Source organism: Miniopterus schreibersii (genome assembly GCF_964146895.1).
Source record: "Miniopterus schreibersii genome assembly, chromosome: 12".
Classification (NCBI taxonomy): domain Eukaryota; kingdom Metazoa; phylum Chordata; class Mammalia; order Chiroptera; family Miniopteridae; genus Miniopterus; species Miniopterus schreibersii.
Window position 1 is genome coordinate 50140253 of NC_138112.1, and position 17772 is coordinate 50158024.

General features: G+C 36.9%; 1 protein-coding gene across 11 annotated transcripts in view; it reads left to right on the forward strand.

Moving 5' to 3' along the window:
- Positions 1-17772, forward strand: part of ANO5 (anoctamin 5) — a 53306-nt gene that overhangs the window by 25493 nt on the left and 10041 nt on the right. For 9 of the 11 annotated variants that reach the window (XM_081153114.1, XM_081153115.1, XM_081153116.1 and 6 more), the window contains 10 exons: positions 1064-1179; positions 3630-3764; positions 4351-4456; positions 4559-4619; positions 7841-7992; positions 10018-10092; positions 11881-12103; positions 13736-13905; positions 14577-14674; positions 16697-16827. In XM_081153114.1, coding sequence (XP_081009240.1) covers positions 1064-1179; positions 3630-3764; positions 4351-4456; positions 4559-4619; positions 7841-7992; positions 10018-10092; positions 11881-12103; positions 13736-13905; positions 14577-14674; positions 16697-16827 — 1267 coding nt within the window. The remainder of the gene's footprint in view (positions 1-1063; positions 1180-3629; positions 3765-4350; positions 4457-4558; positions 4620-7840; positions 7993-10017; positions 10093-11880; positions 12104-13735; positions 13906-14576; positions 14675-16696; positions 16828-17772) is intronic. The other 2 variants (XM_081153119.1, XM_081153120.1) reach the window with 1 other exon arrangement.

Genomic DNA, 17772 nt, shown 5'->3' on the forward strand with positions numbered 1-17772 from the left:
AGACCAAATATCCTCAGGCACCAGAAATTTTAATCCTTATGTCTAGCCTTTCAGCAGAATCCTTTATGCTTATTGGAAAATCAGTGTTACTGAGCGGTTGTTGGAGAGAGCTTTAAGTTACTGTTAATTTTACTTTTTCTTTCTTTCTTTTCCTCTGAATTCAAGCTTAGGTACTGGATTGTCCCTTAATGTACTTTAAAGAATCATGTTTCCAGATACGCAAATAGGCTGGGTTTTTGTTTTTTTGTTTTCCATTTCAATTCTCAAGATTTAGTAGGATTAGCTACAGAAGAAGAAAACTGTTGGCATCTGGATGCCATAAGATGTCATCACCTAATACGGAGATCTTCACATGTGCTTCATTTTAAATTGGGTATCTAGTCAATGTTGTCTTCAGCAGTTCACTTGTCCAGGGAGCAGACACGGAGAAGGCCCTGAGTGGCTGTTCGGGCGGGGCTCTGCTGGGTCCTGAAGGTGCCCCGTGCTTCCTAACTGGGAAAGAACTTCGGCCTGAAACAGTGCTGAGGCTCTTCAGTGCTAAAGTTTGTCGTATATATTTTAAATTCCTTAGGAAGTGGATATCAGTGAGGACAAGACAGGTTCCCTAGAGGAGATTCCTGTCTTAGTAGTATGACTTTGGATCACTCATTTAACTGCTCTTGGGGTTTATTTTTCAATCTCTACGATAAAAGTATTAGCTTATTTCTGAAGTCCCAGCCAGTTATATAGCCATATGAATCCCCAAGCTATGAATATTATGTTGGGTTTAAGTAGAGAAGAAAGGGCATGTCCTGGTGAAAGGAAAGCTGGAGTAAAGCCAATGCCTCAAACTTTAAACTTGTGTTATTAAATACGTGAGTGTGAGAATTTAATTTAAAAAAATCACTATTATTATAGTTTATTATAGATTTTAGTAAATAATTTTACATGAACGGAATAGGAATATCCAAGTCTAACAGAAAGAACATTTGCCTGTTTCACTGACCTCCTAAAAGCAGTGTTGGTTTACTTGTCACCCTCCTCTGCTTTGTCTTTCACACGCTTTCTTCTTGATTATCTGTAGGGTCAATATTGGAAGCCATCGGAACCTCCTAATCCTGTCAATGAAAGGTACACACTTTTCCAGAATTGGGCTCGGTTTTCCTATTTTTACAAGGAGCAGCCTTTAGACTTGATTAGGTAAGTTTTTTATGATGTTTAAAACTTGATCATGTGATTTTTATTTACAATGGCATCACATGCCATTCTTTTTACTATTCTCACCCGCTACACTGTACACCTTCCCAGTTTTGTATCTACACTATCATTTAGTCATTCATTTGTGAACACAGTGCTGTTACCACAATGCTGTTAACCACCCTGCAGAGGTAGCTCAGTGGTTCAGAGGTTGGGCCTTGGTATTTAGGCAGGCTGGGTTCAAATCCAGGTTTTCCCTCCTAGAAGCAATCTGAACTTGTTCAAGTTACTTAACCTCTGTGAGGCTCATCTATAAAATGGGAATAACAGCAGACTTTCTTTATGGGGTTACTTGATTATTAAGTGAGATATACTTTTTTTAGCATAGGATCCAGCACTTATTGCTTAATATATAATGTTTTGTTTTCCTCTCAGTCCAGAAATTTAGAAGATCGCAGAAAGCTTGTGTATGGATGTGTGTGTGTGTGTGTGTGTGTGTCTGTGTGTGTCTCAGAGAATTGTGAATACAATTGTTCTGTAACCTCATTTTTTTTCTCTCGTATCTTTGGACTCAGGCAATTAACAGCGTAGTGTCTGAGCCTGTCTGTGTTCCATGCTCTCAGACAACTTCTCGGACAGTTTTATTAGCTTAGCAAGAAGACTATGGCTGCAGGCTTCTTCTTTGAACCATTACAATACTACATACATACAGGATGTTAGGAGACACCTACTGTGATTTCAGTAAAGGGATAATCAGATTAGAACTGTTCACTTGGTGACTTATGCTTCTACCGAGATACTTACACAGCATCACAGCACCCTTTTTAGAAGACTGATTTAGATGCATACACCCAAATCAGTTGAAATGCTGTCGCAAGTTTTCTCTAAGGCAAGTAAGGGGAAACTTAAGAATAGAAGGCAGCTGGAGTATATAAACCAATGCTTTCTGTAAATCATTATATGAACTTTTTGTTTTTGAGGACTTTTTTTTAATTCTCAAGGAAAGAGATTCTTGCTATTTGAAAGGGAGGAAAATGTAATTCTTTAAAAATAAGGTTGTTGAAATACGCAGTTTTTTTACGAATTCTTGAAGAATTTTTACAGTAATATTGTTGCCTAACCTTCAAAAATGATTGATTCTGTCATTTTTAAAACATCAAATGGAAATAGACATGGTGAATAGTAAATGCCCAAAATCAAATATTTTTTTCCTCTTTTAAAAAAAGTTTGATGGTATGCGGTATTACAATAATTGCTGTTTTTTCCTGCAAAAACAAAAAAAGGAGGAAAGCAAGTTCACTCATCCTAAGTGTGAATGAAACCTCAGGAAGTTAGGATGACAAATAACAAGAGAATATGATAGAATTATAATTTAATTTCAAGTTTATAGTGATTTGAAGAACTGGACAGGGAACAACAGCAATGCAGAATACATTTATCACTGAAAAGAATGAAAGAGGGTACAAGCAGTAAGACACCTGTTTAATTAGAAATGATTAGCAATTTTAAAAACTGAAGAGTGGGAGGTTAAATAAAATTAATACTGAGTATGAGAAAAATATTCTACAATCTTCTCATTGGGAAATTAAGCTTATATCTTTATTTCCAGAGTTGCCTTCCTTTTGAAATTGCAATTTAATATTCTTTGCTGTAATACATTTATATATAGTATGCTATTAGGAAACTGTGGAAAGAATTTATGGATTTGGTGAGCTGTTCTATGTTCCCTGGTTTCTTGAGGGGTTTCTTAAGGGGTACTGGGTTCAAAAAAACAGCCACAATCAAAAGTTGGCCTGGGACTTGAGCATGTATGCCAAGTAGTGCTGTATTTTTCACCTCTTTGTAAACAAGAGCTGAACTGTATATTTTATGGAACTTGTACTCAGCGGTCACTTTTAATTCCTTGGTGTGCCGCCTACCTCACAATTCTGTAAGGATCCAACAGAGATCCAAACTTGGAGGGAGATAGAGTTTTATACATACAATTACTCTTGCCTAATACGTGGTCAGCGTACCTTCTTCAGTTTTAGAAAGAGAGAGAAAGCAAAAGTCTGTGCAGATGGTGCACAGAATTTCCATTTGTTAAGTCAATTGCTAGAAGTTACATTGCAGAATGTTCCCCAGTTTATTTCTAACATGTCAACTCTTTAAATTTAGATTTAAATCTAGATTTCTGTATTATTTCAAAATAAAACTTAACCTTCACTCAGTTGGCTTCCTTCTTAGATGTGTTGTCTCTTTTAATCCTTACACCAATTCTTTGGATAAATATCATCCTGCATTTTATGGTGTGGAAACTAAAGTTTAGAGAGTTTAGTAACTTTACCAAGATTATACATCTAGAAAGCTGAGGAGCCTAAATTAGAATACAGGCTTGTGTGAATGTAAAACAAAGGCTGTCTGGACTGTGCCATTCTTCCAACCTCTGATTCTGTCTTTACCCTCTTTTATAGGAATTATTTTGGAGAAAAAATTGGCATGTATTTTGTCTTTCTCGGATTCTACACAGAAATGCTGTTCTTTGCAGCTATAGTTGGCTTAGCTTGTTTTATTTATGGCTTATTTTCAATGCATAATAGCACAAGCAGGTAAGTGCAGCCGAGTTGCCTAGGCAGAGAAAATGTTTTGATCTTATGCTAATTGAAACTGCTGTTATGTTTCCTGGCATTTGTTTCAGAATGTTTTTGTTTTTTTTAAATATATTTTTATTGATTTCAGAGAGAGGAAGGGAGAAGAGAGAGATAGAAACACCAATGATGAGTGATTGATTGGCTGCCTCCTGCACGCCTCCTACTGGGGCTCGAGCCCACAACCCAGGCATGTGCCCTGACCAGGAATCATACCATGACCTCTTGGTTTATAGGTTGATGCTCAAACACTGAGCAACATTGGCCAGTCGAGAATGTTTCTTTATGGCAGCAGATAATTGATATTTCTGGAAAAATACCCCAAGCAGCTGCCCCTCACTGGGTGCTTTATGAAAAAAATCTGTTTTTAAGGACTAGTTCTAAAGATTCTGTTCCTCAAAGCATGGCTTGACCTAGGACAGAAATTGCTGCTCCATTCCCCTTCTGCCATATGTGAGAAGCTATATGAACAGTTTTGTTGATAAGAATAGCTTCGGACTCTCACCCAACACACATCACTTAAATAACCTTGCTGTTCCCTCTGCAGCACTGAAATCTGTGACCCTGAGATTGGAGGTCAAATTATCATGTGCCCACTCTGTGATGTAGTGTGTGATTATTGGAGACTAAATTCTACATGTTTGTCTTCAAAGGTATGGATGTATTTTGGTAGATTGAAAAGATTTGGAATTTCCCTCCTTTTGCATTGCATTTGAAACTAAGTAGTCTGTGTGATGTTATTTTTGTGTTTACAGGTCTCTTATTTATTTGATAATGAGTCAACAGTGTTTTTTGCAATATTCATGGGAATTTGGGGTGAGTATGTAGTCACATAAAAAACAGCTGTCTCCATGTTCTGTGTTATATGGTCTGTCTCTATAACATCCCGAAGGTGATTTTAGGCCTTTGTGCTAGAATCAGTACCCCAATGGGGTACACATCAGTGGTCTTTAGTCCTTGGTCCTTGATCAAAAAAAAAAAAAAAGCCTCTAGTAATCATCTGCTCCTTTCTCTGAGAGACAACATAATTTTTGAAAGCTTATATGTGTTCAACTGACATTATCTCCCAGGACTATGGTAAAAAGCAGGGTCAATTAAGCAGTTAACTCAGGAGAGAATAAACACATTTGGTGGCTAGAGGATATTGAGTCATGGATGCAAACTAGAATAAGAATTTTAAAAAGTTATAGAGTGCTAATAAGTCGGTACTTGAGTCTGAGTTTTCTGTGGCTAATTCTAGTGCCTGTTTCCAGGTCTATTTGATAAAAATGTTCCATATAAAGTAGAAAGGCCCTTAATTTTGGAAATGTTCCAGGATTTCATCTTTGCATCTCACACGGGAAGTAGAAGTGTTATTGAAGTTGCTCCTGCCATCAGATAGGACAAATATTTTCTGTAAGAGTAACTCAGCAAGGGGAGACCTGCAGACTTCTGAAACATGTCTCAAAATTCAGAGGACTCTGGGGGAAAAATAGATTTTCTTTACAATTAAAAAAGAATCGTCAGCAAACAAACATACGCACTTAAAAACTGGGCAAAGGGCAAGGATAGCTTGATCCAAGAAGACAGCAAAATGTGTCGGCGTGTATGTGAAGCAGAGGGATTTAAGGGTTCCTGTCGCTTCTGCCTGGCTGCTAAGCTCTGAAGAGAGCAGCACAGATTCAAAGAGAAAAGGAAAGAGAAATGTTACTAACAATTCTCCCGCAACCCCAAGTTTGGGAAGTTGGGATATGTACTCTCTTCATTATGTGGCTGCCAAATCCTGCCTCTGTCACTAACTGGAATCGGAAGTGAACGATGGGTGCACAGATTTAAACATATGTAGTAGTTTTCAGTTGTTTCCATTGAGAGAGATTGTGCACCAACACCAACCCTATATTTCATCACAAATAGAGGAGCAACCATATGTGGAACTCCCAGCAGCACTGTGTTTTTAGGAGGTGCTATCATCAGTTAGTTCTTTCAGAAAAGTTTATTATAGCAGTGAATTGATTAAGCTTCAGTTTTTGAGGATCTGGTCCAACTTTCAGGAAAACAGAACTTCGGGGATATTTGTTTTAGTACAGATACTAATTAACAGTTAAGCTGAATCAAAGGATGAGTTGGCAGAGGAGATGGGAAGAAACAACACTTGTCCAAGGGATTGAGACATGAAAAAAATAATGCATATTAGGCTTTGTACTGAAGGGTAGAAATGCTTTAACAATATTTTTGGCTGGTTTATAAGGAAAATATATACCCATGTTAGGAAACTAAAGCAGTATATTGAAACAGCAAGAAAATAATGTTAAAATCACAGCAAGAAAATAATGTTAAAATCACCAGAAATAGAATCATTATCTTGGCCATGATTTTTCAGAATCTTACTCTACCTATGTGGCATGTGCGTTCATATAACTTTACATAAATGGTATAATATTATACATAGTTTTAAGCCTATTTTTTAATAGAACAAACAGTGAATGGGACTCCTTTTGTAGCAATGAATATGTGTATGTGTTGTGTGTGTGTGTATGTTTATGTATTTATAACTGAATAGAACTGTCTTTTATAAACTTACCGCAGTTTATTTATCCAGTTGTCTGTTGTTGGACATTTAGTTTATTTTCACTTTTCCCTCCTAGTTTCATTGAGATATAATTGACATATAATATTTTATTAGTTTAAAGTGTACAATATAATGATTTGATATATGTATGTATATATTGTGAAATGATTACTACAATAAGTTAACATTTATCACCTCACATAATTACAAATTTTTATTATGAGAACACTTAAGATCCACTCCTAGTAACTTTCAAATATACAACACAGTATTTTTAACTATAGTCACCATGCTATATACATTATATCCCCAGAACTTACTAATCTTATAAATGGACATTTGTAAACCTTTTGACCACTTTCACCCATTTCCCCCACCCCCCTCAACCACCAAACTCTACTATTTCTATGAGTTTGCTTTTTTTCTCTTAAGATTCCACAGTTAAGTGAGACCATACAGTATTTCTCTTTCTCTGTATGACTTACCTTACTTAGCATAATACCCTCGAGGTCCATTCATGTTGTCTCAAGTGGCAGGATCTTCTTTGTTAATGACCGAATAATATTCCATTGTGTATGTTAACTACTTTTTCTTTACCCATTCATCCATTGATGGACAGTTAGGTTGTTTTCATGACTTCACTATTGTGAATAATGCTGCAATGAACATGGAATATATATTTTAGAGAGTAGGGAGAGAATGTGCTGTGAAATGGCTCTTACATTTTTCTTAAATTTTGCTAAGGTATAATGCTTGAATGATTTCGCTAAAATACTGAATAATTTCAGTAGAAGACTGATCTTGCAAACAAAATTTAGGTGTTAGTAAAACATTAAGTTTATGTCTTCAAATTATCTTAATAAAGAGAGAGAGTAATTAACCTGATTTTTTTCTTGCATGGATTGCTATCTAAGAAATTAACTTGAAATTTTATATACAAGTTATTTCAATGTTATTACATAATTATACCTATATTAAGAATTTTACAATTTTATCATCAAATAATAGTGACAGAAGAGCCATTATGCAGCTAAATTGATATTTAAAAATAGAGGCCCTGGCCTGGTGGCTTTGTTGGTTGGAGTCATCCTATACACCAAAAGGTTGTGGATTTGATTCCCAGTCAGGGCATATACCTAGGTTGCTGGTTCGATCCCTGGTCAGAGCACATAAGAGAGGCAACCATAAGGTTTCTCTCTCTCTCTCTCTCTCTCTGTTTCTCCCTTCCTCTCTCTGAAATCAATAAATACGTATAAAAAATAGAAGACAGTTACTTGGGGTGAAGAACACACAATACAATATACAAATGATATATCATAGAATTGTACATCTGAAACCTATATAACTTTATTTACCAGTGTTGTCCCAATAAATGCAATAAAAAATAAAATAAATAAATCAAAATAGAGGAAAACTCGGTTGTTTTTTCATTCACTTTATTTCTCCATCTCTTGATTATATTTGTTTTTATACACGTATTTTCCTATAGTCACGTTGTTTTTGGAGTTTTGGAAACAGCGTCAAGCCAGACTGGAATATGAGTGGGACCTGGTGGACTTTGAGGAGGAACAGCAGCAACTTCAGCTGAGACCTGAATTTGAAGCTATGTGTAAACATAGGAAAATGAACCCAGTGACTAAGGTAGATTAGGAAGCTGAAACGGGCATCATGTCTCAATGGGCACACTGCTGTAGGTCGTCTCTCAACGATGTGTATTTTAATTTGCCTTTAAAATATTCTCCAACATATAAATCATATAATGATAGCTTATATACTTGTATGATATGTTTCAAACACATATAAAAGTAGATAAAGAAGTCTAATGAACCCCAGGACCTATCACCCAGCTTCAATTAATATTAATTGATGGTTAGTCTTGTTTTATTTATATACCCACTCCTTTTAGCCAATAGATTATTTTGAAGTAAGTCCAAGGCTTCATATCATGAAAGACATTATTTTAATACTAAGTGAAATAAGAGAAAAAGGAAAACTGTGTGTGTATATGCTGGGCTTTAAATATGTGTATAAATATGTATACATGGAAATGAAGTTAATATGAAAAATTAGATTGGTATTGTATTAAGATAGTGGGGTTATGAGTGATTGTTTTATTAGATCAAATTTTATTCAACTAGTTTCTTTTAACTGATTATAATGGAAAGATCGTTGCACTGCTGTCTGGGGTGAAAGTCTATCCTTTGAGATCCTCAACTGGCAAGCCAGCTATGTGTTGACTGAGTAGTGTGACTGCCTGGCACCTCAGGTTTTTCCATGTGAAAATAGAAGGTACTTTGCCATCAAACACCAGACTAGACTCTTGGCTGCATGTTTTTAGAGTCCCTGCGTTGCCATAACCTGTAACCACTTTGTTAGGAGATGCTGTTAAAGGGAGAATAGAATATGTTTCTAATACAGTCTCTTGAGTAGCATTCCCTCCTCTGTTCAGGACACTCCTCTTGCAGTGTGATACTCAAATTCTTTACATCATTTAGGCATTTATTTGACATTTATTAAATTGCGTAGAAACATTACAAAATTCAGTAAGCGAGTAAAGGGGGAAGAACACCTGAGAAAATAACATTAACAACTTGGGTGACATGAACAGTTTGAAATTACGAGATTATATTCCAGATGATATTGTCATACTAATGACATTATGTATATCCATACTTCATGGGATAAAAGAGAAAATAAAAGCAGACCTGTTGGCTGTGCCAAAAATTACTGATATGAAAGCTACATATACTGAATGTTGACTTTTCAAAGCAGTTGAAAAAACAGTATGTGTCGGTTCACTGTGAATCACCCACTTAGTGGTAATGGTTTTGAAATCAGAGATTTTTAATTACTTGCAGTGCATCATTAGTGGTTAAGTACACCCAGAACTCACATTTGAGTCCATACTGGGAACACACACATCCATGTGTGGACACCCATATATATGCACACATCCTGGGGTTCAGTAGAGTGCTCAGACAGCCTCCTCTACCTGTTGAGTTCTGTTTCCACTCAGTCTGCCCTGAAAAATCCACAGGATATAAAATCTTATATTTTATAGAGAATTATGTGATTTAGATTTCTGCTCATAGCTATTTTTTACCATATGGCACCATTCTTTTGGGTATAATCTAACTATGTAGCTAAGAATGTCAGCTGATACAATTAATATCTTTCATTAATGACTTAAAAAGCTTGAAAATGGAGAAGTCTGGGCCCCTGAACTGTATGAATGAACACAATCCTTTATAAAGAAGGCATCCTATTTAGTATCCTGCAGAGCAGTTGCCGAGCAGAGCAATGCAATTCAGCTCAATTCAGTTGATCTCGAATGGAATTATAACATCATTAAAGCATGTCTATTTAAGCAGGCGCCCTCAGATTTTGACTTTATTTCCTACCTACTTGAATACCACTCTAATTCAACACTCAGGAAGCAGCTTGTACCATTATGTCTCGTATCACCTGTAAAAGATCTCAGCTAAGAGCCCTGAAGTATTCTCCCTAAAGGGAAGGAACCATTGCGAGAACGTAGCTTCCCATGAGCTGTGGTGGACCCCTTTGGGAGGTTTCTAATTTAACTGGGCTTTGTGATTTTGACTACTGCTTGGATTCCCAACATTGAGGGTAATCCTGAATTTTGCTGTGATTTCTTCAAAATTACAGGAGATGGAACCTCACTTGCCCCTACATAAACGGCTTCCATGGTACTTCTTATCAGGAGCCACAGTGGCACTATGGGTGAGCATTTTTTAAAAACCATTACCTCTTTAACATGTAGAGTCATATTGGGATTAGCTCGATAGCTTTATTTGAAATGGCTCTGGAGTCCCTTCCTTCCTTTTCCCTCCCCAGTCTTTATATCTTGAATAGAGCTCTTATATAAAATAAACTGTAGCTTACATGGATACGTCATAGTTGAACCTTGGAAAAATACTTGGGGTGAGAGAAAGGTGCTTTATCTTAGAGCCTGTCCCTCCCTCTTTCCCAACTCTTCATTAATTAGATGATAACTTGAAACCAGACCAGCTTGAACAATTTGATTGCAGATTATTTGGTTAGTTTTTTTAAATCATTAGTTTATCTTTATCTCCACTTAAAATATCTGCACAAAGGAAAAAAACACACACCTTGCACTATTAAAGTTTCATTTCTTGCCTAGGTAAACAGAAGAAAAATGTTATTTTGTCTATTTGAAGAATTTAATTGTCGTATCCCATTTTGAGGGAGTCAGGTGTCCTCCATGCCTTTTGGCTAATAGATTCCTCCATCACCATGATTTGTTTCCTGCCCCCCTTCTTCCAGATGTGTGCCCTCTTACAGTTGGACTTTAATTTTAGGGAAATAATTATGTTATCCTCTGAGAGTTTAGCATGTTGAGGTATAAACAATTAGCAATTGTAGACTATAGCTTAACCTCAGCAGTCCATATTGTCCCATAATTTCTTATCTTTAACATTTTTTGTTTATTTGTTTTTCTATTTTAAATATGTATTTTCTTAAGTGATATAAAAATCATTAAGGAAAGAGGGTAGAATTAAGGGGCTGACAATCAGTTTGGGACACTCCTGGAGAAATATTCTAGAGTGTGGTCCCAGAAAGATTATCCTACCTTTTATTTCTAGTATTTATTCAGTTTGATTCAGTTCCTCAACTTTCAGAATAAAATTCTCCAGTCGTTGATATAAAGCCCTCCCTAGATCTTTGTGTTTTTGCAATGTGGGAAGTACACAAAATTTATACCAAATCCATACAAGTTATCCAAACTGTCATGCATATCCGGCCACTAATGGCAACACTCTGATGGGGAAATGAAATACAATCTTTAAATGTAGTTTTCTTGGGAAAGTAAGTCATCTTCATGCTACATGTTTAACTACAATCTAGAGCAGAGGTTGGCAAACATTTTTTGTAAAGAGGCCAGATGTATTTTAGGCTTTGTGGGCCACAAATAGTCTCTGGCACATAATTCTCTTTATTTTTCTTTACAACCTTGAAAAATGCAAAATACATTCTTAACTCTGGGGCCATGCCAGAACCAGTAAGGCCACAGGCAGGATTTGGCCTTCTGGCTGGTTTTTTCTTTTTTAAAAATTTATCTTTATTGTTGAAAATATTACAGATGGAATATTTATTTCCCCCCTTGACCCCCTCCATGACACTCCTGCCCCCTCCCCAGGCCTTTACTGCACTCCTGTCTATGTCCATGGGTTATGCATATATGCACATAAGTTCTTTGGTTAATCTCTTCCCACCCCCCCTTCTCCCCTTCTCTCTGATATACTTCAGTCCATTGCATGCTTCAAAACGCTTGCTAGAGGATGGGCCATGAATACTTCTCTCTTTTAGACTTCCTCAGCTGCCACCCTATGCTTTATCTCTAACGCTTTACCTTCCCCTTGTTCATTTCCTACCATTGGTCAGAGCTGCTAAACGTAATACAATGAGATGAAGAGAATAGTATGTTTCAGATATGCATGCAGCACGGATACAAGGACCAGAGTGACCAGTTCTGTTTCCCTTCCGCAGATGTCTCTTGTCCTCGCGTGCATGGTAGCTGTGATTGTGTACCGCCTGTCAGTCTTTGCTACATTTGCCAGCTTCATGGAAAGTGAAGCATCCTTAAAACATGTCAAAAGCTTCCTTACCCCTCAGATAACCACGTCACTCAGTGGGTCATGCTTGAACTTTATAGTCATCTTGATCTTGAATTTCTTTTACGAAAAGATATCTGCCTGGATTACGAAGATGGGTAAGCTGACCAGATCATTAATACGACTCTGAAAAAGCCTTCCTACCAATGCTACACATCCATTTTTGGGTCGTCCCCCAGGGAGTTAATTTTTTAAAGTCACATTTTAAGGCAGTTTTGCTCTGTAGGTAGACCCACAGCCTGGTACCTCAGCATCCCCTAACAGCTACGTTCAGGCCACTATAGTGCAAGAAGACCTAAGAAGAATTAGGACTCTGTAGATCTTTCTGCGTATTCTTGTCTTAATCGTCCCTTGATGGGGCTAGTTGAATCCTAAGTAAAATCTTTACTTTTCTCAAGGCAAAGATAATTTTTATTTCATGTGTATGGTTTTTAGAAGGTATTTGGTTTTGAAAAACATCATGAGAAAAATAGAATGATCAGCTTCTCCTTAATAAATTTAAATTGTAGTGCCTGTCTTTTCAGTTGCAATGTCTTAGAACCCAGATTGTTTTCTGTTTTGGATATTGAAAGTTCTCCTAAAGCCACAAGGGGAGGTGAAGGGGGCGCAGGTGAAGTGGGAGACTGAGCCCGGGAGAGTAGCGCAGAGCGGAGTTGCTTCTGGTTTTGCCCCCAGCAAGTTGGAAATAGATCAGAGACAGCTCAAGGCCTCAGCTGCTTCTCTGAGTGCTCTCTGTCCAGCAGCTCCTCCTCTAAACCTGTCCACTGACATGGCCAATGTGACTCAAAAGAGCACCTCTTTCGCCCAGACTGGAGTAAGCACTGGGCAGCAACTTTCACTAAACACGATCCTCCAATTTGGAGTTGTTCCCTCAGTTTTACGTCTATTTTTCTGCTAGCAACAACAAAAACATCGTAGCCGGTAACACCTAAAAGGGAAGTACTTTAAAAATCGCAGTTTTCTTCTATGGAAAAAAACACTTGTATTCACTTTTGAGATTTTGTAAGAATGCATCAAAATGGAGGTGTTATCTGTCTTTAATACATGTATTTCCGTATCACTGAAAAAGTCATGAATTTGTTTGGATCGGGAGCTCATCAGCTCAGAAAAACATGCTCTTTTATGCCTCGTGATGCTTTACTCTGGTGTGAAGAGCATCTCACATTTTCTTATCTTTGTAATTCATTAAATGATAGATCGTGATAAGCATTTATATAGCCATTTAATTCATGAGACAAAAACACAATTTGGTTTGCAAAGTATCCCCTGCCCTTGATAGGAGTTTACTTTGTTTAAACCTTACTGAAAACAGGTGTGTGTGTTTGTGTGTGTGTGAGAGAGAGGGTGGGAGAGGGAGAGGGAGAGAGGGAGAGATCTGGTATGTTTACAGGCTATCTAGTGTGTCAGGATGAGCACTAGGCCCTGCAGTCTGATACGGGTGTGAATTTCATTTTCTGGACTGTGTGACTCCAGGCAAGTGTGTCACCCCTCTAAATGTAATACTGACCACTTCCTAGGCTTCTCCAGTGATTAGTTAGTACAAAGTCTCCAGTAGAAAGACTAGCACAAATCTGCAGTTAGCCTAATATTGGTCTGTTATGACCAGAGTGGGAAACATTTCACCGGGCTCTCATAAAATATGACTAGGATCCCACTTGTCCCAGGGAGTAAAAACTTTAAGAAGAAACGGCAAGGTGCATGATTAAACCTTGGTGTTTTTCACTTACCAGAAATTCCTCGAACCTACCAGGAGTACGAAAGCAGCCTGACCTTGAAAATGTTCCTGTTTCAGTTTGTAAATTTTTATTCGTCGTGTTTCTACGTAGCTTTCTTTAAAGGGAAGTTTGTGGGCTACCCCGGAAAGTACACCTATATGTTTCATGTGTGGAGAAGTGAAGAGGTGAGAACTCTCTTGAGAGGTGAGGTTTATGGTTTCAGTAACTCAGTGTTAACTAGATACCCCTTTTGTGCCCAGCACAGACTCCTTTGTTCAAATTGCAAGAGAAGTGTAAGACACTAACGCCACCTCCGGAGAATATTGGTCTTAGAATCCTGTCATCTGATAGACGTTCCCATTCCTTTTGGGCAAGAAGTTATTTTGTGCTTATTGTTGGTAGCAAGACACAAGCTCTCAAATGAAGGAAGCGAGTTCTATGTTCCCGAAGGCTTCCTGCAAAGGAAGAGGGACGACTTCCTCTAAGTATCGCAGAGGGGCTCTGCCATGGGTTAGAGTTAGGCCATATCAGTGGTTCCCGAACCTGGCTGTGCAACCAAATCACATCGGAAAAATAACTTCAGCCCTAACCTAGACATAAAGATGTAGAGTTTTCTAAGAATGAGATCCAGAAATCCTTAACTAACACATCCCACGGCTGAATCTAATGCAGCTATCCTGGCACTGGTCTGCGATCGTGCTTGGACTATTTTTGAGCTAAATACCTCTTTATGTCCCTTTAGTATCCAGCTCAACCCAAATCTTCAGATTCCGATCTTCTGGTTTCGGATTTCTGTTGTTGCAAATGTTCCATCTTTCATCATTCACTTCTCTCTTCACTCCCCGCCTCTGACTAGTGTGATCCTGGAGGCTGTCTCATAGAACTGACAACCCAGCTGACCATCATAATGACGGGGAAACAGGTCTTCGGAAACATTCAAGAAGCCATTTATCCGTATGTGTGACTTAGACGTTTTTGCTTGATTTAAGTAACCATGAGAGATTTAGCCCAAGATCAAAAATATATTCTAATATACTTATCTCTTAATTTTAACATCATCTTTCTCTCTTAATGTGTATGGAAAAGATTTTGTGTTTGATATGAAGCTCAAATTTAATTTCTTACACATGCATGCGCACCCACAGACACACACAGACATCTCCCTTGTCAGTAACACCCCGTCTCCCAACGAACTGGGCTCCTCCTCCTGTCTCCCTAGACCCTCAACACAACCACCTGCTTACAACACAGAGTTCTTCTACCAGATAACCTTAGTGAATTCCAAGGACAGAACTAACAAAAGTAGAATATTGTATTCCTCTTCCAAGCCCGTTAAATTTCTGAGCCTAGATTGTTGACAAAATTTTGTCATGCTTGCCTGTTTTGTTTTCAAGACTTAATGTTACAGTGAATTATCTTCTGCATCAATGAGGAAAAAATAAAACTGATACTTAAAAATGAGAAAAAAATTGTGCTACCATTCATTGAGAAGTACCTCTTCCCCACCCTCCTGGTATCTATAATACCACATATGCCACTTACCAGGGGCAGCGCTATTACTAGGTCTTTATTCTGTTCCCTGGTTTGCCTGTCCCTGAACCGACACCACACTCTCTTAATACAGCTTCATGATACATCTTGATACCTGGTGGGATGAGTTTTACCACCTTATTCTTCATATATAGAAATACCTTGGTTATCCATGGTCTTTTGTCTTTGTATAAATTTTAGAAGCATCTTGTCAGACTTGACATGAAAAGCATTTTAATTCTTTTTATTAAAATTACATTTGTTTCAATAAAATTGAATCACAATTGTTTTAATAAAAACAACTGCCATTTTTATAATGCCAAGTCTTTTTACTCATGAACTTTTATTTTGAACTTCAGTGACTGTATGTAAAGAATTAAACTTCTCCATGTAGGTTATATACATCTTTTGTCAAATCCAATTCTAAGTACTTTTCATCTTAATGGCTGTTATAAATGGCATCTTTTAAAAAATTTTTTTTACACCTGTGTTTTGTGGGTATATAGGAATGAAGTATATTCATATACTCAACTGGTTAATTCTAATCATTTTTGTCCAACTCCATTTGGGTTTTCGGTGCAGACAATCAGAGTTCATTATCAATTATAGATTACTCCTTCAGTTTTTATTTTTATTTTTTGGCTTTTTTGTCTTTCGTGCTGGCTAAGATCTCTGGTAGAGTCTTAAGTGTGATCATGCACACTATTTTGTTCTTGGTTTTTAAGGGAATGTTTCTAAATTGCCCCAAATTTTGGTAGGTGCTTGTGATCAGATTGAGGCAATTTTCTTCTTTTTCTACCTTTTTGTCACCAATAGGGGCTTGAAATATATCAAGTATATTTTTGTGCAGCCGTTGACATGACTTTATATTTTCTCCTTAAATCTGTTGATGTGGTTTATTACATTAATTGATTTTCTAATAAAGTAAAAACTTTTTTGTTCCTTAAAGTAATCCAGCATTATCATGATGTGTTATTTTTTATATACTATGGAATTTAGTTAGGTAATATGTTGTTTAGGATTACTGCATTTATTTTCATGTGTTAGATAAGCCTCTGCATTTTTGCTGTCATGCATTTTCTATTGTAACCAATTTCTCATGTGTCCTTCTTAGTATCATGACAAGATAGAGGTTAGTAAATTAAATAGAAAAAAGCAGCCCTATGGTGACCTCCGCATGCTTTTTAACAGAACTTTCTCTGGATAAATATATTTCCATTGGGAGATTCAGGGTTTGTTGTTTTCTTAATCACCCCAATAAGTAACTTTTGACCTTAGCATGTGTTGTGAAAAGAACACTAGATTTTGATTTGGACTTGCTCTACGTGTTCTGTGATCCTAAGTTACTTAACCTCTCTCACTGCCAATTTCGAGATCTAAGATTCTGATTCTGTAACCCTTTATAAAAACTCTATTTCATGTATTTACTTCTGTCACTTCCAACAGCTGGGTTCTGAATTGGTGGAGACGCCGAAAATCTCGGACCAACTCTGAGAAGTTATACAGTCGATGGGAGCAGGATCATGACCTTGAAACTTTTGGAAGTCTTGGGCTATTCTATGAATACTTAGAAACAGGTAATTTTCAACCACATGTCTTGAAATGTAGACTAAGGCTGAGTAAAATAAATGTTTTTTCAGCTCTTAGTATTTCTTCCTGCCTTGGACATAATAGGTGTTCAATAAATCATTGGACAGTGGGTGAGAAGATAGATGGATGGCTATAGAAAAGATTGGTTCCATATTGACTTTGCCCACCAAATAGAATGTAGAATGAAGTTTAATTGTAAAACACCAATCTTAGATATATTTTTCCTATTAATTGAATGTTAATATTGAACAAAATAAAGTAATACCTTTTTAATACCTGTCTCAAATGAGCTTAAAAATAGCTGTTTCTTTTTTTTGTATGCCTCAGTGACATCTCAGTGGGAGGGTAAGTTGAAAAACATTTCCAGCTACTGACATACATTGAGTTTTTCCTTTATTTCATGCTGAAAAGAGGAAGGCTAAAAGCAGTTATTCAAGGGAAACCCAAATAAATGCATAAAATACTCTAAGGGTTGAACAGAGAAGAAATCTTGAGATAAAATTCTGCCTGTATAGTCTACTCAGTGTTTCCTTTTGGTGATATTTCTCTGCTTCTCTGGTGAAATTAAGGAGGACAATTTTTTAAACTTATTCCTAAGGCCCACAAAATCACAGTGGAATGAATGAGATGGCCTGAAATTGTTACTGATTCTCCACTGTAGTGCATATCTATGATACCTGGATTGAAATAGATAAATTTAGGACAAAGAGAAGTCTATTTTATATAGCTGGCTATAAAATTAGGTAGTCTTTGCTTTATGGAGTGTTAAGTCTATAATTTTTAATTGTATATGTTTCAAATGAATTTGTATATAAATGCATCAGAGATTATCACTGAATTGTAACATTGATTCCCGTTTATTGTGACACAACTAAGGAATTTATTCTAGATGTTTAACATACATTATCTCTAATCTTGAAACATTCCACAGA